The 22,547-nt window shown below is 41.6% G+C and overlaps 1 protein-coding gene across 4 annotated transcripts in view; it reads right to left on the reverse strand.

Annotated features, from left to right (window-relative positions):
* Positions 1-952: 952 nt before the first annotated feature.
* The window catches only part of RNFT1 (ring finger protein, transmembrane 1), an 81,487-nt gene continuing 59,892 nt past the window's right edge, over positions 953-22,547 (reverse strand). For all 4 annotated transcript variants that reach the window (XM_077482118.1, XM_077482117.1, XM_077482120.1 and 1 more), the window contains exons 4-9: positions 21,283-21,383; positions 15,514-15,667; positions 12,079-12,237; positions 10,589-10,654; positions 5,880-5,981; positions 953-3,139 (exon numbers count right to left, since the gene is read on the reverse strand). In XM_077482118.1, coding sequence (XP_077338244.1) covers positions 3,005-3,139; positions 5,880-5,981; positions 10,589-10,654; positions 12,079-12,237; positions 15,514-15,667; positions 21,283-21,383 — 717 coding nt within the window. In that variant the 3' untranslated portion in view covers positions 953-3,004. The remainder of the gene's footprint in view (positions 3,140-5,879; positions 5,982-10,588; positions 10,655-12,078; positions 12,238-15,513; positions 15,668-21,282; positions 21,384-22,547) is intronic.

Consider the following 22,547-nt stretch of genomic DNA (forward strand, 5'->3'; position numbering starts at 1 on the left):
AGATGCCTCCAGCACATCCGCTCATCCAAGAGGGCCACTTGCCCACTTCCTGCGGTGGCACCATCTTGATTATGTCACCTCTGATGCAGCCACTGTGCCCCAACCAAGCTGGCCGGTTGGTCGTGTTCTGTGGCGGCGCCATCTTGATGATGTCAGTTCTGCCCCACGGCCATGATTAGAAGCATGCTGGAGGTGTCCTGGCGTGCTGTGGGGAGGAAAAAGAAACCACCAGGAGTCCCCCCCAAGCCACTAAGGAGCGCCTCTGATAGCTTACCAGTCAGGGAGGCCCCCTCAGTGAGTTGCTCGAGCGGCCTCTTCCCCTCAAAAATACGCCTGTGACTGGCTGCCTCACCAGCATGCTCACAGGGGAAGAGAAGAGAGTATCCTGCCCCGGATTGAAACTGCTGTCAAAAATAACTGGGGATTTGCTCCATAAACTTCCAGTGCCAGTGTTTGCAGGATGCAGGAAACACAAGAACTGACAGGCCAGCCTAGGGTAGGCCTTTAAAACTTGTATGTGCTTGTGTTTCCTGCAGGAGGCGAAGTCCATCTCTCATGTGACTGTCCTGGAGGATAACTTGGGAAAAATACATTACTCTATTTGCTAGTTAGGTGGTCCTTTGGGGGTGGACCTGACCCAAGAGTATGCCGTCATGAGGAAATGACAGGAAAGAAAAATAACAGCAAATATCTGACAACAATTTTCTGTAATATAAGCTGGATTTTACATGATTCAAACATGGTAAAATACAGTTACAATACTGGCTTCATAGCAACCAGTGCTTTCCACAGCAGTGAGGACAAGGGAAGTCTTTTACCTGAGAGGGATTGCCAAACCTATGCATTTTCAAGCTTATTTAAACCAACCCATTTCATTAGTACTCAAGGACCCATGACTGTATTAAAACCTTATTTATAAACCAGGTTTTATATTATCCAGATACCACACAGAGAAGAGAAAAATACTTTTATTTAAACTGTTCAATTTAAATAAACACATTGTTTTCAAATCCCCACACATGCACTAGATACATAAATCAATTTTCAGTAACCTCAATCAATGAAAAATGTGTTTTATCAGAATACATTCTGTTTCAAGGTGTGCAGCAAAAGCCGTTGTAAAAATCTGCACCCAAATAGCAAAAAACAAAACAAAATATGCATATATAAAATATACCTCTCTCTCAATATCTTTGCTATGATTTGTGCTCAGAATATAAGCTAGATTCAGTATAGTCTGAAAAAATAGTACTGATTCGGTTTGGCTGGATGCCAGCTAGTAAAGCATGGATTTATACCATCCAATGCAGACATTCTGCGAGTCTGTACAGAACATCTCTTAAAATGCTGGTTTGCCACAGAGGTGTGTCCATCTACGAAGGACGGGAAAAGTGAAAAGGTGCACACACAAACATACATATTAAAAAAAATCTGAATGGTTATACCTTGGTTGTTTCAAGAAATAAATCGGGTACAACAGAATTTATTAGTGTGGGGAAACCTCCATTCTAGTTGTCAGTTTCCACAAATGATGGGGCTCAAATTCTATGAATGACTGAATATAAAAAAATTTAGCCCTATATATGGGAAGGGGATGGTAACTGAATTTCAATTACATGCCATATTAGAAAGGAATTTTTTACTTACAGGGAGATCGCTGCAAGTGCGATGAAGTCCATAGCTACACTCAAAATTAAATTTAAGAAAGGAGCAGATGGCATGCTATTTTTTTTCCTCCCCAGAGGGAGTTACATTTCTGACCTAGACAATACTTGATTTTACAGTTTGCCCAATTAATATCAGGTGAAATCTTTGGTTTAAATCAATCACCACTTTCCAAAAGCCTCCTTCATACCATTATACTGCCAGGAATCATTTCCTAGCAAATGTGTACTTTGTACTCAAATGGTACATAGCAATCTGATCCAATGTATCCGTTATACTTAAACATTACTGCATATATTCTACATTTTACACTTTGTCATGCTGATAAATATTAAGCAGGCAAATATCTTAGTGCATCTATATAGCTTTAAAGTCAATTTTAATATATTTGACAATACTGCTAGTATCAGGTTCTGTTATCTCTTGATTTTTCCTGCACAGCAGAAATTAAACTGAGCGAGAGGTTAGGCACTGCAAGTCAATCAGGCTCTATTGCATTTTACAATTCTGCTAATCTAACATGAAGCAGACACTGGAGGCTCAGGTAGAAAATGTTTATGCAGCTTAAGTTGGCCATACACCATTATATATTATTTTATTTAGCCTGCAGGCTCGATGAAAAGAATTGAATGGATTTGTCACTTCACAATATACAGTGCAGATAGACAAATCCCCCCACCAAGCTATTGCATTCTGACATCTTTGGCAGGCAGCCTACCTGAACAGTGGCTTCATCTGATTGTGGGCAGAACAGGGTTTGGGGCGAATTTTCTACCTAGTTCCTTCGATTTTTCAACTAAAGGATATTGAGCAGGAAGGCAGCGAGAAGGCCACACACACACACAAATCAAATTGCAGGTGGTACATGAGGAACTGGTTGAAATTCACAGTGTATGGCCAGCTTTACAAGAGCAGGGGGAGCACAAGTAAGACATTTTAGCAGTGATAAAGATACATGATCCAATGGGGAGGATTCTGGCATAAAAGCCATAGCGTTGCATATTCATTTGACCATCCTCACTACAAAGTGTGGATTGAACGGAATTAAAATTATTTTCAGAAGTGAAACTTCAACTGCAAAATCCTACATTTGCAAAGAGAAAACAGACTAAGCAAAATCCTACATTTGCAAAGAGAAAACAGACTAAGCAAAGTCCTACATTTGCAAAGAGAAGACAAACCGTATTTTACAAGAAAAAAAAGCAAAGAAAACCTAATTAAAAATATCTAGCCCTTCTAACAGAATAAAAATGTTGATTTAAGCATGTGTGTGGTAAATCAAATCTAATGAGAAGATAAAAATGTGTTCAATAGTAGGAGCACAGCAGAGGAAGAAAGACTAGAACACGTGTAGTTGTAGTGATGTGGCTCCATCTTTCCACTTGTGGTTATGGCTAGAAATCACAGTACGGCATAGGGGGCAGGTTTTCTCTCTATTGAACCACAAGGAGATGCATTCCTCACAGAATATATGCTAGGAGAGAGAAAACATAATTAATATCTGTACCGACCTCCGAATTACAGGATATATTCTAAATTTCACAATACACAATGATAAATTTGCAATCCTTGTATGGCGGCACTGATCTAGAAATTAAATGTGCCTGTTCAATGAATGCACTGTAGGCAGTTAAATAAACAAAACTGTAAGCCATATTTTTGCAGTGTTTTAGTAATATATCCACCTGCTGTGGCAGCTAAGGGTTTCATGTTTGCTGCAAGTCCAAGCAACCCCAAAATTAGTGCAGGTCTATTAAGGTAAACAGAAAAACTGCACGGCCAAGGAAATATTTAGAAACATGGTGCAACTCTCAATAATGACAAGCAAAGTGTGCCCATTCCTTGAATGAAATAAATACACAAGTCTGTGTTTTTGCAGTGTTGACATATGAATTCGACTACATTTACATGGCAGTTTAGCAGTGATCAGGGGTCAGTAAATTCTTAAGCCTGGTATACGGTGAGATTATCGGACCATTGATCATCCGTTTTTCTTTTTTGCATGCTAGTCTCCATATTGAAAATAAAGACTAAAGTTACAAAAATTCTTGTTCGACAGAATAAATATTTAGAAGGGATGTAGTGTGTTGTATTGGTATTGCATTTTTAGACAAAAGCTGTACCCATTAAACGAAAACCAAAATTTTTGTGCTTGTCCCATCGTATAATTTCATTAAACCCTGTCCTGATCAGCTCTCAAAACTGTGTACTAGAGATGCGTGATTAATAGTCATCGCAATTTTTTCCCCCCTTGCGATCTTGACAAAGTATTTTACCAATTCTTTCTATGCAGAGAATTCTCTCTGCTCTGCTGAAGCAGACAGCCGTCAAAAGAAAGAAAAAAAAAAAAATCCCCAAAAAAAAAAGTCTCAACATTCTTTAGCAGTGGAACTCAAGTATAAACATCGTAATGATTTGTCCTTTAGATCAAAGGAATACACTTTGGTGTGTAAATTAGGAAAGTTTAACCACTTAAACCTTTTTCTGACATTTGTTGGTTTCAGGTTAAAATAAAAAAAATTTTGCTAGAAAATTACTTAGAACTCCCAAACATTATTAACCCCTTCCCGCCGAGCATATGCAGATGTGCATACTCTGCTTTCGGGGGTTATACCGAGATGATGCCTGCAGTACCGTTGTTTAGAGCGGGCCGTAAATGGCTTTGTTCCAGTCTCCTGATTGTAAACACGGAAGTGACGTCACGTCCTGTTTACTTTGCTGCCAATGGCGCCATTTTAAAAAAATATACAGTAGTTGTTGCCATACCACGAGTGCATGCAATTAAAAAAGCATGACACGTTTGGCATCTATTTACTCACGTATCATCTTTCACATTATACAAAAAATTTGGGCCGTTTCGTTTTTTTTAAATTCATGAAAGTGACCCTTTTCCCAAAAAGTTGCGTTTAAAACACTGCTGCACAAATACCGTGTGCCATAAAATATTGCAACCATCGCCATTTTATTCTCTAGATTTCCTACAAAAAAAAATATATATATATAAATAAATAGAGATATAGATATCTTGGGGGCTCTACGTAATTTTCTAGCAAAAAATACAGATTTTAACTTGTAAACACCAAATGCCAGAAATAGGCTTTGTCAAGAAAGGAGATAGAGAGCTATATAGATAGAGATTATATAATTATATATATATATATATATATATATATATATATATATATATATATATATATATATATATATATATATATATATATATATATATATATATATATATATATATTTTTAGTAGAGAGCCTAGAGAAAAAAAATGGTGGTTGTTGCAATATTTTATGTCACACTGTATTTGCGCAACAGCCTTTTAAATGCAATTTTTTTTGCATTTTAAATGCAATTACACTTTAATGAAAAAAAAAAACACAGTAGTTAGCCCAATTTTGTGTACAGCTGCTGCTGCTATCAACAGCTGGTAGATTTGTAGTCTGTAATAATGAATTTCTGGTGGTGCTGCTGTTTGCATTTGAGCAGTTACATACTAAAAGAGCCTACAACCAACCCTGGTTGTAGGCAGTATGCATCCAAGGTTAGAATTTTCTGTTGAGGATTGGCCACATGCAAACTGGCTGCAGTTAATCAGACAGTTTATACAAGGCCAAAGCACAGAGTATTGCTGCTTTCAGAGGCAGCATTTAGCCAACTCTGAACACAGCAATCTATCTGCTTCTGCTGTGTGTAAATGAAGATCAAGTATGTATTAGTGCAGTAAAGGCAAATGAATAAAATCGCACAATGGTTCAGTGACAGCAAATGTCCATTAGTGGTGAAGTGGCAGTGAAGGGTTTGTGCTCGTTGGGTAGAGCGGCAGCAAATAAATTGGTGCACATCAGTTTGGTGGCAGCAAGAATGGTAATATAGGTCAGTGCTCCACTGCAGGCATATCTGATGGGAAAAAAAACTGGGTAAAGAGGACCACTCTCCGCTGGCCAAATTGTGATGGCAGGAACAGGAAACTTGGCTCCTTCTTGCCTTGTTTACAAAAGAAGTAGGTGTTGGATAATGAATTTTGGCATTATACAGCGCTGCCTTACAGTACATAAAATCCTATTTAAAAAAAAAAAAAAAAAAAAAATACGAAGTATTATTCTCTTACATGGATATGAGTTGTTAATCTTCATAAATAGATTATGGCTGCATTTGAAAATGCATTTAATCATCACAACAAGAAAAAGTCTGGTCATTCAGTATTTTACCTGACACAGAAGTACTGTTGGCTTTCTAAATTCAGCCTGACAGATTGCACAGATGTCATCAACTTCTGAACATTGCCTTTTAGATGCAGCTACGCCATAAGTCTGAAATAAAAAAGAAAAAAAAAGTACATACACAAAATATGCAATAAGATGAGAAATGTAACTATACATTAATATTTACTGTTGTATGAGGTCTGAGTCAAAATCATGAAAAAGACTCAATGAACTCAGATGCAAGTTAAATCATTGCTCATCATAATATCGTAAACATAAAAGATGTATGTATTAAAATGGTAGAGGTTGCTGGTGGTTACACACTTGTAGTCATGCACAGTGTACGCTGCAATACGGGTAGTAAACCACAACAAAACAAAACAAAAAAAAACCTGCAAGACAATAGCATAATGTGCTAGCATGCATCACATACTAGCACATGATAAAATACTTACCTTAGACCGAAGCTGCCTCAGCATGCCCAGTCACCGCTGAGCAGGCTGACATGTTCCCTCAGCGTTTCTTCTGGGCTCCAGCGATGTTAATGGCTAGACTCACGATGACGTCACTCCCACATATGCATGCGGGAGCCCTTCGTTCTGGCATGACCTGCTGGACCTTCAGAGCGAATGCGCCAATGACATCAGCGGCTGCATGCAGGGTGAATATCTCTTAAACTGTGCACGTTAGGGAGATATTCGTTTTACCTACAGGTAAGCCTCATGCAGCCGCTTTAAGGGAACTACATTTACATAAATGTCCCTCGTCAGCTATAAAAAGTCTGTTAGAAGTTGCATGCTTTCAATGCAATAGAATATTTTTTATGAGTATCTAAGATAGCCTTTTTTTTTCTAACAGATTCCTTCATCCACTCTATACAGCTTGGATGGACAAATCCCCCTGCTGGGTTATATTTTATGCTGACAGCTGGCAACAACGGCTGTCAAAGTAACCAAACAGTGGCTGCACCTGCTGTTCAGCAGAAACGCTTCTGCCAGGCTCCTTTGATCTTTCAGTCGCAGGATAATGGGAAGCATGGGGCCAACAAGGCCACCCACTAAGCAAATTTTAGCCAGTTCATCAGGAAACAAATGAAATTCACTAAATAGTTCATTCTGAACACATTCCAACATGAGATTTGCATTTGTAAAGAGATAATGGATACCCTGCTGGACTGAACAAGTGCTTGTGATGCAGCTGTGATCCAAGATAATAAGGACATCAATTCCATGTGGCTTAGCATAAGCCTCGAAGGCAGACTTTCTTCAACAAAGTATAGGAAAAGAAGGGACTAAGGCTAAATAAACAATAACTGATTTCCTGTATTTTGGATTCTCGAAAATAAATATTAAACTTCTCCCATTAGTAGACTTGCTACTCAAAGACCAAAGGGTCTTTTTCCAAAAAAACTGCCTGCTGAAGAGATGGCACCTTTCTATCCTTTATCTTCAAAATTGGCTATTCTGAACATATGTTTAACCAATATGTATGAAGCACCTCCTACTACAACTTCTAATTTATGAAAGCAAAGGGATTAAATGATGAGTAATAAGGTTTGACTATAAAATCGATATCACTGATTGTAAGGATAAAAAAACAAAACAAAAAACAAACAAACACAAACACGTGCTCAACTGCAAACAATCATCTAAGGCCTCATGCACACGAGACGCAGTTAAACGCGCGCTCAGATGCAGTTGGACAGTTTTTTCAACTGCCCCTGAACTCATTCAATGTTATCCTATGTGTCCATGCACACAGTCTCGTTTTTTTCCGTTTTTATGCAGTTGCGTTTAATCTCGTTTTTCCAGAAGCAAAAAAATGCGTTCAGAAGCAAAAATTTCCACGTTTCAGACGCAAAACGCGGTAAAACGCCGCTATCGCGTTTAGCCGCGTTTGCGTTTATATGCGTTTTTAAAGGTGACCTTTTTTTTTTTACATTAAAAATCTCAAAAATGATTGCAAATGATGAAAAACCATTAGAAAAATATTTTAAACAATTGCAATTGCAAGTGGACAATCCACAACTTGTGGCAAGTGACATGGCAGGTGGCAAGTGACGTGGCAAGTGGACAATCCACAACTTGTGGCAAGTGACGTGGCAGGTGAAGTGGCAAGTGACGTGGAAAGTGGACAATCCACAACTTGTGGCAGGTGACGTGGCAAGTGACCTGGCAGGTGACGCGGCAAGTGACCTGGCAGGTGACGCGGCAAGTGGAAAATCAACAACTTGTGGCAGGTGACTGGCATGCGACGTGGTAAGTGGACAATCCATAACTTGTGGCAGGTGACGTGGCAAGTGACGTGGCAAGTGGACAATCCACTTGTGGCAGGGGATGTGGCAAGTGACGTGGCAAGTGGACAATCCACAACTTGTGTCAGGTGACGTGGCAAGTGGACAATCCACTTGTGGCAGGTGACGTGGCAAGGGACGTGGCAAGTGGACAATCCACAACTTGTGGCAGGTGACGTGGCAGGTGACGTGGAGAGTGATGTGGCAAGTGGACAATCCACAACTTGTGGCAGGTGATGTGGTTGGTGACGTGGCAAGTGGACAATCCACAGCTTGTGGCAGGTGATGTGGCAAGTGATGTGGCAAGTGGACAATCCACTTGTGGCAGGTGACGTGGAAAGTGATGTGGCAAGTGGACAATCCACAACTTGTGGCAGGTGATGTGGCTGGTGACGTGGCAAGTGGACAATCCACAACTTGTGGCAGGTGGCATGGCAGGTGACGTGGAAAGTGGACAATCCACATCTTGTGGCAAGTGACGTGGCAGGTGATGTGGCAAGTGACGTGGCAAGTAGACAATCCACAACTTGTGGCAGGTGGCATGGCAGGTGACGTGGAAAGTGGACAATCCACATCTTGCGGCAAGTGACGTGGCAGGTGATGTGGCAAGTGACGTGGCAGGTGATGTGGCAAGTGACGTGGCAGGTGATGTGGCAAGTGACGTGGCAAGTAGACAATCCACAACTTGTGGCAGGTGATGTGGCAAGTGACGTGGCAGGTGATGTGGCAAGTGGACAATCCACAACTTGTGGCAGGTGATGTGGCTGGTGACGTGGTAAGTGGACAATCCACAGCTTGTGGCAGGTGGCATGGCAAATGACGTGGAAAGTGGACAATCCACATCTCGTGGCAAGTGACGTGGCAGGTGATGTGGCAAGTGACGTGGCAAGTGGACAATCCACATCTTGTGGCAAGTGACGTGGCAGCTGACGTGGCAAGTGGACAATCCAAAACTTGTGGCAAGTGATGTGGCAAGTGGACAATCCAAAACTTGTGGCAGGTGACGTGGCAAGTGACGTGGCAAGTGACGTGGCAAGTGGACAATCCACAGCTTGTGGCAAGTGACATGGCAGGTGGCAAGTGATGTGGCAAGTGGACAATCCACAACTTGTGACAGGTGACGTGGCAAGTGATGTGGCAGGTGATGTGGCAAGTCCCGTGGCAAGTGGAAATCCACAACTTGTGGCAGGTGATGTGGCTGGTGACGTGGCAAGTGGACAATCCACAACTTGTGGCAGGTGGCATGGCAGGTGACATGGAAAGTGGACAATCCACATCTTGTGGCAAGTGACGTGGCAGGTGATGTGGCAAGTGACGTGGCAAGTGGACAATCCACAACTTGTGGCAGGTGACGTGGCAGGTGATGTGGCAAGTGACGTGGCAGGTGATGTGGACAATCCCCAACTTGTGGCAGGTGACGTGGCAAGTGACGTGGCAAGTGGACAATCCACAACTTGTGGCAGGCGACGTGGCAAGTGACGTGGCAGGTGATGTGGCAAGTGACGTGGCAAGTAGACAATCCACAACTTGTGGCAGGTGATGTGGCAAGTGACGTGGCAGGTGATGTGGCAAGTGAACAATCCACAACTTGTGGCAGGTGATGTGGCTGGTGACGTGGCAAGTGGACAATCCACAGCTTGTGGCAGGTGATGTGGCAAGTGACGTGGCAAGTGGACAATCCACAACTTGTGGCAGGTGACGTGGCAGGTGATGTGGCAAGTGGACAATCCCCAACTTGTGGCAAGTGGACAATCCAAAACTTGTGGCAGGTGACGTGGCAAGTGACGTGGCAGGTGATGTGGCAAGTCACGTGGCAAGTGGACAATCCACAACTTGTGGCAGGTGACGTGGCAGTTGGACAATCCACAACTTGTGGCAGATGACGTGGCAAGTGACGTGGCAAGTGACGTGGCAAGTGGACAATCCACAACTTGTGGCAGGTGCCGTGGCAAGTGACACGCTAAATACAAGTACACTGCAGCTCTCACAGCTGCTGCTACTCACTCTGGTCTCACAAAATTGCTGAAATAGTTAATAATACTGTTTTTTTGAGCTGGGGAGGGTCTATGATGTTAGCTTAACTAAACGCTTCTAGACGCAAACGCGGTAAAACGCCGGTTTCAACATATGTCCAGCAGCGTTTGCATCTGCGTCTCGTGTGCATGAAGCCTAACTGTGCGTCTGTGACAACAAAAAAGGGACAGCTTCTGAAAACAGCCCGATAACCCAAACATCAGGAAATTATTTAAGTTGGCAGGAACAGACAACTTTGTAGGCTTTTGTGCTAAACACTGGCTGGCAACATGTACCCAACACAAGTCAAATGTCATTCCAGTGTAACACAACACCACAATCTTATTTGCTTTTTTTTTTTTTTTTTAGATATTTATTGTGCACTAACAGACTTATTCAGATTACTTACAGGCTGAGTAACAAACAATCGTAAGATATCCGCAGATGTTTTCCATTGTCCAAAAACCACAAAAAGCTGAAAAGAAACAGAAGAAGAAACAGTTATTAACTGCTGTTTGACATTTTGAAAACTGGCTTCAATTTCTCTTGGCAACAAAAAGCTCTCAATAAATCAGATCTGAAATGACTATTATTAAAAAGGGATAGGGGAAAAATACTGCAATCTGGAGACAAACAGCTAAATGTAAGAGTAAGCAGAATCTTTTAGAGCAGTGGTTTTCAACCTTAGTCCTCAAGTACCCCCAACAGGCTATGTTTTGGGAATTCCTCTTAGATAAAGTAGCTGTCAAAAATACCAGCCATTGACTCAAATTTAAAGCATGATAAAAGGAAAACCTGCAAACATATACTGTTGGGAGCACTTAAGGACTGAGGTTGAGTACCACTGGTTTAGAGGAATGGAGAAAAAGTGTTAACATTTGATTAGTGTACTAACAGGTTAAAAGGGTACACTTTATGTATTTGTGAACTCTCTACCCACCAAAAAGAAAAACACATTCCATTTAACCATTTTTCTAGTCCAGACAGCCTAAAAGGTCACTATATAAATGTTCCAGCCAATTATTCTTTTCCACTGTAGTAAAATAAATACAGCTTTGTTATAACTGCTATTGGATAGTAAATATGGAACATTAGCGCAAGGATCATGTTATTTCTGTGCATTCTCCTCTATACAAAATGCTTTGTTTTTTGAAATGACAGTGGTGTGCAATGCAGTGCAGTCTGGTTTTCAGACAATCTCCCATTTTAAGTGGCGATGTAGGAGGAACTATTTTCTGTAATATAGTAATACATAAATGGATTAATTTGGTCTTTTATATTCCTATACATTTACATGCATCAATTAAGATTCTTTGCAACAAATTCTATAAAACGTTATACATATTAGCTTCACTCTATAAGAAAAAAACAACAGTAAATAGATATTTCTGATGAGCATAGGATATAAAGACTTGGTGATAAACATTGCTTTAACATAAGATATTCCCCGGAATTCATAAAGACAGGGACAAACAGATTTTCTGAAAGGGTTTCTCATGTGTTCTAAAAGTGGCATGCGCCAATTTAATGTACTGGTCTACAACTTGCGCCACTTTTCAAGGCACACAAGACAATTTAGAAAAATTTGCCTGTACCAGTTTCTCTGTACCCCAAAGAGTAGCTCCACTTTCATAATACATGAACTGTCTGCATTTTATTTAGAATTTTACACATTCAATGAGCAACAATGTAAAAGTGGCACATTTTAGAACTACTTAAATTTGGTGCACAAGTAGCTATACCAAAAGTGTTGCAGATGCTTCACAAGTTTGGTGCAATGCATTAACAAGAGAGATTACCCCCCAAAAAAGTGGCACCAGCAGCTTTATTGAATTCCTCTCATTGACTTCTAAGAATCAAAGTACAGAATAAAAGAAAACAATCATAAATTCAACTTACTTTTATGATGAGGTAGAGCAAAGCCAACAAAACCCCAAAATGCCATTCTGCTCCACTGGTCTGAGCCCCATAATCAATCAAATAGCGGAACCATACCGGCGTTAACACAAGCATACAATAATACTGTGCAATCTCTTCTAAGCACATGTACCAATAGCCCTAAAGAAGAATTGGGACATGGTTAATCCAAGAGACAATTAACCATTTTGAAACACTAATAAATTTGAAAGCCGGCATATTAGAATCTTTCCTCAATCATGCTTTTTTCTCATACAAATTAACAACTGCTGAAGCTTTTTTAGCATACGTGCCTTACCAACACCTGGTTACTAGTTACTACTAACAGGTCTGAAATACCCTTCACCTGAGGATGAACAAAAATCAATAAAAAAATACAACACTAGAAAACAATTAAAAAGCCTTAGGCCTCTTTCAGACGAACAATCCGTTCAGGTCCACCTGTCAGTTTTTTTTAGGCGGACCTGAACGGATGCCCCATAGAGCTTTATGGAGCATCGGATGTCAGCGGTGACATGTCCACTGACATCTGACCCGTTCAGATTGGAAAAAGTGTGACGGAGGAAAAAACCTACTTTTCCATCAGTCTGCGGATCAGATGACAATGGACTCTGCGGTCCATCGTCATCTGATCTTCCATAGGGGAGAGTGGGGCTCGGACAGGTCCGTTCCAGCACGGTGTGCAGAGACGGACCTGTCATCTGCCTGCTCAGCGGGGATCGACGGAGCGATCCCTGCTGAGCAAGTGCATGTCCACGGGGCGGATCATCACGGATCGCAGTGAAAGAGGCCTTAGACATAATAAAAGAATGCACAAAAGAAAAACACGTGGAAATGCATAATAGAAAAAAGTGCCAAGTGCAAATCAGTAATGATACAAGAATTCTAAATCACGCATTATAAATGCAAACTTACACCTGCAATTTAACCCCTGAGGAACCTTGATCTGGAGTTTAAAAATCAACAGCCCCTCACTCTCCAAAGCATTTCCTGTGGCTATGACCTCTTGTGGGGGGCAGGATCTTCACTTGCCATATAACAATAAAATAATGAAATAACAGATATGGCACCCCCCATGTACTTGCAACAAAAAAAAAAAAAAAAGAAGAAGAAGGTCAGAGCATATTTAATATTGGCACTGATCATTTGGGCAAAAAAAAAAAAAAAAAAACACCACAGGAGACTGGTTGTACAGAAGTTGATAGATCGACTTCTGTACAACCAGCCTACCCATAACATAGAATCAAATTTGGTAGGTTCTTGCTGAACCAGCTGAATTTCAATCCATGTATGGCCGCCCTTAAGCCTAATACACACTGTCTAAATGTTGGGCGGCATGTACTGGAGTCAGGGCAGCCATCAGAAATTTTTGGGCCCCTTAGCCCACCCCCTCCCCCAGCCTGACTACCTAATCCGCACACTGGGCACCTCACCTGTATGCAACTGAGCTCCCCCCTCAATTATATATTATATATTTTATATTTTATATATATATATATATATATATATATATATATATATATATATATATATATATATATATATATATATATATATATATATATATATATATATATATATATATATATATATATATATAATGTCACCACACACACACACCTGTATTATATGTCTAGCTCAGCCCCTCACATGCCCGGGACCTCACACAACCACCAGGGACCCCGCACAGCTACCAGGGACCCTGAATAGCCATTTGAGAAGGAAGGGGTGGGACAATTTTAGATGAAGGGGGACGCCTGATTTTAGTCTTGCCTGAGGCAGCACAACATCAAAATACACCACTGCATACACAAATCTGTACACACACAAGGCTCAGGCCCCTCTCTGTACACCCACAGCCACCTCCCTTTTCTCTCACAGACCCTACTTGTAAATAAGGTCTTCCTACCTAGTCCCAGGTCGTTTTCACAAAGCTGACATGTTGCTGAGAAGCGTAGTACAGATCACACAAACAGTGAACATGCACATAGTAGCCAGAGGTGGCAGTAAAGAGCTTGATGTCGGAGCTCAGTGTCAGTGACACAAGAACAGCAGAAGCTCCCCTCTACCCATTCTTCCTGCCTTCTTCTGGCCTGGGCGGTCCCCCGGGCCCCTTACACTTGTGATGGCTGTACACCCCTGATGGTGGCCCTGACTGGAGTCGATCAGACAGAAGCCGGCCTTTCAGCATGACCAAAAAAGCTCTGCCGATTGGCACCCATTCAACACTCTCAGCCAATGCGGGGGAGGGGGACACAATAGAAAAGCATAGAGAGAAGAGAGGGACACAATAGAAAAGAATAGGGAGAGGGCTTTACGAACTTTGGATAGCTAGTGCAGCTGCTCCTCCTGAGTGGTCAATTTTTTTTCCCATTCATCCCTGCTGGGTTGAACATAAAAAATAAAAAAGGGTATACCAAGCTTAAAGATGCCACTATCCCTGCTGAGTGTGCAGGAATAAGGCTAGTTCTCCTTCGAGCCATTCAGCTGTGTATACAGATAACATGATATCCTGCTATTTTTATATAGGTCTGTTTTCAAAGAACCTCTGGAGGAATCTAGGATGGAAAAGAACCTAGGGGTCCTAGTAGATGATAGGTTCAGCAATGGCATGCAAAGCCAAGCTGCTGCTAACAAAGCAAACAAAATATTGGCATGCGTTAAAAAGGGGATTAATTCCAAAGATAAAAATAATGTATTCCTCTCTACGAGACTCTGGTCCAGCTGCATCTAAAGTATGCTGTACAGTTCTGGGCACCAGTCCTCAGGAAGGGTGTACTGGAAATGGAGCGAGTGCAAAGAAGGGCAACAAAGCTAATAAAGTGTCTGGAGGATATTAGTTATGAGGAAAGGTTGCGAGCACTGAACCTATTCTCTCTGTAGAAGAGATGCTTGAGAGGGGATATGATTTCAATTTACAAATACCATACTTGTGAACCCACAATAGGGATTAAACTTTTTTTGCGGAAGGGAGTTTAAGACAAGTGGCCACTCGTTAAAATTTGAAGAAAAGAGGTTTAACCTTAAACTACATAGAGGGTTCTTTACTGTAAGAGCGACAGGGATGTGGAATTCCCTTCCACAGCGGTGGTCTCAGCGGGGGGCATCAATAGTTTCAAGAAAGCACCTGAACGACCACAACATACAGGGATATACAAGGTAATACTAACTTATAATCGCACGCATAGGTTGGACTTGATGGACTTGTGTGTTTTTTTTCAACCTCACCTACCATGTAACTACTAATTATATCTCTGTTGTCCCTAGATTCCTTTAGCCTATTGAGCTGCAGACTATACTGATAGATTTATGGGCATTTCATCCCATAAAATGTAGGTCTGTATCCAAATTCTTTTAAAATAAGTTGAATAAGTGCTACACATGTTTAACAACATACAAGTACTGTAACAGCCTTACCTTGCATTTATGCGACATTATAAAGGAAGGCACCAGCAGGATCAAACACTTGAGGCCCATAAAGGTAAACTTCACAACAAATTCTGTGATACCAACAACCCACAACACATCCCAGAATTGTAAAGGTCCAATAGTGGGGTTCATAAAAATCAAGCTGCAAAAATAAATAAAATGTGAAAAAAATTAATTGTTTTATTAACATAAGAAAAAAATCTAAATTAAAAAGGTAACAGGTAAAAGATAAGAATGGCTTCACAACATGGCTGCTAGACTGGCAGTGCACACAACTGGCAACCAAAAGATACCTTTAGGAATAAGGCAGTGTAGGTATTAAGTGTTCTTAGGGGTGTGTTACTAACTGTGGGGGGGGGCTGGGCTTTCATTTAGTGAACACTGATCTCTGCTCCAATCACATGGAGCAGAGATCAGCGTCCCTAGTTGCTAGGCAGAATGGGGAAACGCTGCTCGTGATGGCAGGGCGGCAATAAAGATTGTACGTACCTGTATACCAATATGCCTGCCCGTGCCATTCTGCCGACGTACATTGGCGTGCGTCGGTCGGGAACCGGTTGACCACCAGAGTCCTAGCAAATTAAAAGCTATATACAGTTTTGCTCATAAGTTTACATACCCTGGCAGAATATATGATTTCTTGGCCGTTTTTCAGAGAATACGAATGATAAAACACAAAAACTTTTTTCACTCCGGGTTAGTGTTTGGCTGAAACCATTATCAATCAACCGTGTTTACTCTTTTTCAAAGCAGAATGGCAACAGAAACTACCCAAATTACCCTGATCAAAAGTTTGCATACCTTGGTGATTTTGGCCTGATAACATGCACATAAGTTGACAAGGAGAACGCTTCTCCTAGGGGGTTATCTGATGCAAGGAGCAGCCGTGAGGGCCGCCCGGGGACCCCAGAAGAGGATGATCGGGGCCATACAGAGTGGCTATAAATGCTGGACCATGTAACATGCTCAGAAAATGAACTTATGCTTTGTAGAGTTATTGTATTTAATCTATTGTCTCGTTTTTTTATAGCTCTGATGGAGGAGTGTCGAGCCCCCCAAAAGGTGTTGGCTGTAGCAATCTAAAATCTTTCAAAACACTGTACAATCTAGTGCGACACCCCCATCATTTTTCAACACTTTAGTCACCTGGTGCAAACATGGCATGGACCAGAAACAAGGGAGCACATTCTGGCTCTCAATGGATGGAACAGTACTGCATTTACAGAGGTGGCAGGACCCTGTTTAGGCAAGGTCAAAGTTCTAAGCATATCTTAAGTTTTGTGGTCTACCTAACGTATAATACATTGCTTTTTTGGAGGACACTGAAGTAGTATTAAACCCAAAACAATTTATACATTACAGCTTAACAACATTAAATGTGGTGGCTTTATGCGTTATCTTTGTAATCTGGTCAGTAATACACCTCTTGTATTAGAGTGCCCCCACTCTGGATAGAGAAGCACAGGGGCACCTTTGGACAGCAACATTGTTAATATTTTTTGGGGGGTGTTAGATGAACTCGGAACTCTAGATACACTGAAAAATTGAAGCTGAACTCCATCTAATACTTTATAAAACGATTTACAGCAAACTGTTTTAATCCTGGGATAAAGGTTTTACATAAATAAAAGGCGATGATTGCAAGCACTCCTGTCTGTGTTAAATGGTTTGTCTCAACCCGGTAAGTGCAACATCTGCAGGAGAGCTTGTTTTGTTAACAAACTTACTGGCTAGATCACCAGGCAAAAACACATTTGTCTTAGTGTCTCTTTGCAAATAAATAATCTTTCTTTATAAAATTTAGGCCAAAATGTATTCAACTGTATTTCCTTAGTGAAAAAGTAGTTGTATTTTTTCACAAAGTTGTCATTTTAACAAGTTATTCATCAAAAACAGCATAAGCATACTTACAATTACACCACAAAACACATTCTGCTATGCCTCCAAAGTATGGGGATACCACATGAGACTTTTGTCCTTTCAAGGAGCATAAATTATGCATTAAATTTCCTTAATAGGCATCATATTTCTTAAGTCCCTGAAGTGCCAAGACAGAAGAAAGACCCACAAAACTATCACATTTAAAAAAGCACAAACAACTCATAGGTATTTTCTGAAAGGCATAGCAAGTCTTTTGAAAATGTAAGCCTAACTACAGTGCCCCCCCCTTGGCTTTTTACCTATTTTGTTACATTACATCCTTTAGTTCAAGGTTTTTCTAATCTGAATTATATGTGATGAATCAGAACACATTAGTCTAAATTGGTGAAGTAAAATTAGAAAAATATATACATAAAACTATTTTTCAGAAATAAAAAACTGATAATTGGCATGTGCGCATGTATTTACCTTTGTTATGAAGCCCATAAAAAGCTCTGGTGCAACCAATTGACTTCAGAAGTCACATAATTAGTGAAATGATGTCCACCTGTGTGCAATCTAAGTGTCACATGATCTGTCATTACATATACACACCTTTTTGAAAGGCCACAGAGGCTGCAACACCTAAGCAAGAGGCACCACTAACCAAACACTGCCATGAAGACCAAGGAACTCTCCAAACAAGTAAGGGACAATGTTGTTGAGAAGTACAAAGTTATGCCGTGTGCACACACGACCGGACATTCCAGCAGAAAAGGTCTGACGGAATCATTCCGTCAAATATTACAATCGTGTGTGGGCTTCATCTGACTTTTTTCTTCAAAAATTTAGACGGACCTAGAAATAGAACATTCAAACCTGTCCAACGGAATCAATTTCCATCGGGAAAGCCATTCGTCTGTATGCTGGTCCGACGGACCAAATACGACGCTAGGGCAGCTATTGGCTCCTGGCTATTGAACTTCCTTTTCTAGTCCCATGGTACATCATCACATTCAAAGCAAACGGACTTTGGTCCGTTCTTGTGTGGGCAAGTCTGTTCTGTCAGAAATCTGTCGTAACTCCTTCAAAAGTCAGTCGGAACTCCGTTGGGAAACCAGTCGGACCTTTTTTGCTGGAAAATCCGGCCGTGTGTACACGGCATTAGGGTTAGGTTCTAAAAAAAAAAAATATCCAAATCTTTGAGGATCCCTAGAGATGATCGTACACCAAAACACACGGACCAGGCAAGGATGGCATTTCAGAGAGGCAGCACTAAGGTAACCCTGGAGGAGCTGCAGAGTTCCACAGCAGAGACTGTAGTATCTGTACATAGGACGACAATAAGCTGTACGCTCCATAGAGTTGGGCTTTATGTCAGAGTGGCCAGAAGAAAGCCATTACTTTCAGCAAAAAATGACACATTTTGAGTTTGCGAAAAGGCACGTGGGAGACTCCCAAAACGTATGGAGGAAGGTGCTCTGGCCTGACGAGACTAAAAATGAACTTTTTGGCCATCAAAGAAAACGCTATGTTCGACGCAACCCTAACACATCACATCACCCAAGAACACCATGTTTTTCAGTAGTCAGGACTGGGAAACTGGTCAGAGTTGAGGGAAAGATGGATGGTGCTAAATACAGGGATATTCTTGAGCAAAACCTGTACTACTCTGTGTGTGATTTGAGGCTAGGATGGAGGTTCACCTTCCAGCAGAACAATGACCCCAAACACACTGCTAAAGCAAAACTTGAGTGGTTTAAGGGGAAACATGTAAATGTGTTGGAATGGCCTAGTCAAAGCCCAGATCTCAGTCCAATAGAAAATCTGTGTTCAGACTTAAAGATTGCTGTTCACAAGTGCAAACCATGCAACTTGAAGGAGCTGGAGCAATTTTGCAAGGAGGAATGGGCAAAAATCCCAATGCTAAGACGTGGCAAGCTCACAGAGACTTATCCAAAGCTATGGATAGTCGCAAAGGGTGGCTCTACAAAGTGAATAGTTATGCACATTGACTTTTTCTGTTATTTTGTCCTATTTGTTTGCTTCACAATAAAAAAAAAAAAAAATAAAAAAAAAATCTTTAAAGTTGTGGGCATGTTTGCATGCATGCATTAAAGAACGCAAATCCTCAAACAATCCATGTTAATTCCAGGTTGTGAGGCAACAAAACATGAAAAATGCCAAGGGGGTGAATACTTTTGCACGGTAGTGTACATAGAGGGGTTCAAAATCCAAGGAGCACCTTCAGGCATTCCAGGGGAAAATTATGCATCTCATTTCCTGACTACCCATCACATTTTTGGAGGCCCTAGAGCACAAAGACAGTGCAAATAACCACAAAATAATCACATTTTGGAACGTAAACACTAAAAATTATCCAAGAGGCATAGTGAGGTTTTTGAAGACTATGGATCACAGGAGTGCAATTCGTTTTGAAGTCTGCTCTCTGCTGAGGTCACAGAAGTCAGTCCAGGCACCGCATCATCGCAACAATGGAGTATAGCTCCACCATGTGCCTGGACCGACACCCAGCTCAGCCTCTCAGCGAGCCTCAGAGTCTGAGCCAGCCACCCCCTCCACAGCCCAGTGCCCCGATGAGCGAGGAGGGAGCAGAGCAGAGAGCTGTGACAGTCTACAGCTCTCTGCTCACGGAGCTCTGAAAACAGAGCAATCTGTGGTGTTCGATCACTTGGTTTCCAGTGCAGAGGCGCCGGAGGACAGATGCAGCATGAAACCCATGCTGCATCCACCTAGGTAAGTATTAAGCTAAAAAAAAAAAAAAGAAAAAAAAAAAAAAGAAAAATAAAAAGAAGAAGATCAAACCCATAATTCTCTTAAATTTGTTTTGCCATGAATTTTCGGAAAATGTGAAATTTAAAAAGTTGTCCATTTACTAAAATATTTTTCACACATAGTATGGGCATACTTAGAATTACACCCCAAATCACATTATGCTACCAAGTATGGCAATACCACAAGCGACTTTGTCTGGACTGATTATGTACCGGACATTGCACCTTGTGTATCACACGAATAAACCAATTGTATCAAAAACTGTGTTTTGTAATATTCACCTCTGCACGCGTGGTCATATAGCTTAGTGTAGCGCATAAACTGTAGTACTCCCTATTCCTACATACTAAGCAACCCTAACCTAGCAGTACATGGCTGCCCACAGGAATGCCATGTTCACTGGCCAGGAAGTACAGAAGGCTGAAGAGAAGAAAAAAAAAGAGGAGTTCTGGTTCCAGGAGTGCAGTTGTCCATACGGGATAGCTGGGATTGATGTCTTGCAGGAGCGTAGTCAGCGGGATTTGCAGATGGGCCAGTTCAGGCGGAAGACAGACATGGTCAGCAAATAAGCAAAAGGATCGGCCCAGGCAGCAACATGGCCAAAAAACATGCCAGGGTCAGTATAGGTGTCAGGCAGAGGAAACACTGCACTGGTGTGGTGGTGATCAGGAACACTGTTGTTGGCTGCACCGGTTTAGTGACACTCAGGAACACTGTTCCTGGCTTACACCGATTTGTCAACACTGGGACTGGTGGGGTTTAATCTCTAATGGATTACTACATTCCCCTCTCCCTGGAGGCTGAGGTGTCACAGCTTAATTATGAGTGACTCATGCAGATAAAGATAAAAGATCAGAAAGGAACCAGACTCAGTGCTTTGAATTCAGGGTAGTACATGGTATAGTGGGATGTACATTTTTCACGTCTAAGGTTTACATCCACTTTAAATCATGCTGCTTTCTATATAAAATGCTGAAATTAAAAAAAAGGCATCTTCAGCTGTTAATCGTATTTATTCCTCTTTCATTCATTAAATACCAGTAGTATTTATACATTAAAATATAAAAACAATAAAATCAGGAACATCCTGTGCTGACATACCTGTAATAAAGTGCCTGAGAAGAAAATGTGTAATATAAAAGGCATGATGAGCCAGATAAGAAAAACAACAGCCAAATGCACTGAATTTTGGAACACTTATCCTGGAAAATTAAACAGAAAAAAAAAAGAAAATTGGAGAAGCAGGGTTAAAATAAATGGATGAAGGTAATCATTCTAAAATCATGTGTTGGTTTAAAAGCTCAGTTTAGGATCTTGATTTGAAAACATTTTAAGCAGTAATGTTCAATGGCTTATAACTTTAAAAGTTTATTTTTTTTGCGGTTTGCAGCACCAGGAACCTAAGTTACCTATAAATACTACTATTGTAAAAGGCAACAGTTCGTGTATTGATGAAGTTTGTTCTGTGCCTGGCTGGCTGCTGCTTAGTGTAGAAATGTTCTCCCCACTGCGCCGATTATCCAGTGCTGCGAGTGTGAAAGAGCTGCTCCCCTCAACTGCATCCTCCATTCATAGAACTCGCTCCCGTGTCATTCATCCGTTTGTCCTCTATTCGCAAAATGCTTTGCATTCTGGGAAATTAGCAGGAGTTCTCTATGAATGGAGGAGTCGGGCAGAAGAAGCAGGCAATCACTCATCTTTTTCATATTTGCAGCCAAGAAGATCAGTACGGGGGGGGGGGGGGAGAAGATTCTTACACTGTGCAGCAGCCAGTCAGACATGGGACCAGTGGCGGTGCATCCATAAAGGGGCATGGGCACCGCCCCCTCTATGACCAATGGATAGATTCATGCATAGCATAAATGCATGGCCGTCACTGTCACCCCCCTAGTCAGGTGCCCGGGCCCTTTTCGGGTCCCTGAATTACAGCGGCGGGGGGGGATGTGTTTTTGAAGCACCCGATTAGAGCCATAGGCGTCAGAAAAGGTGAACTGTGAGCGCCATATACTTGGTGCTCCCAGTTCACCCAGGTGTGTTAGGAAAACGACTACTCATTCGTTTTCCTAACACTGAACCGCCTCTCTCCGCCAATTAGGTGCTCGGGTCCGTTACCCATCACCTGACTGGCTGAAACAGGCGCTGTGACTGGACACCTATCAGGAGGAGGAGGAGGATGGGAGGAGAGGACAGGAGGGGACACATGGAGGCCACTGCTTGCCACCGTCACCCGCTGCCCCACTGAGACAGGGTAAGTGCCGGGCAGGCGGCGAGGGGGGGGTCACAGAGGCAGCATTCGATGGAGTACAGTGGCAGCATTTGATGTTTTTTTCAGAATTTTCAGTTTGTTTGAGCACCAGCTGCCACTG

Source organism: Lithobates pipiens, unplaced genomic scaffold (genome assembly GCF_037356315.1).
Source record: "Lithobates pipiens isolate NorthernLeopardFrog02 unplaced genomic scaffold, aLitPip1_a1.2 Scaffold_16, whole genome shotgun sequence".
Lineage (NCBI taxonomy): Eukaryota > Metazoa > Chordata > Amphibia > Anura > Ranidae > Lithobates > Lithobates pipiens.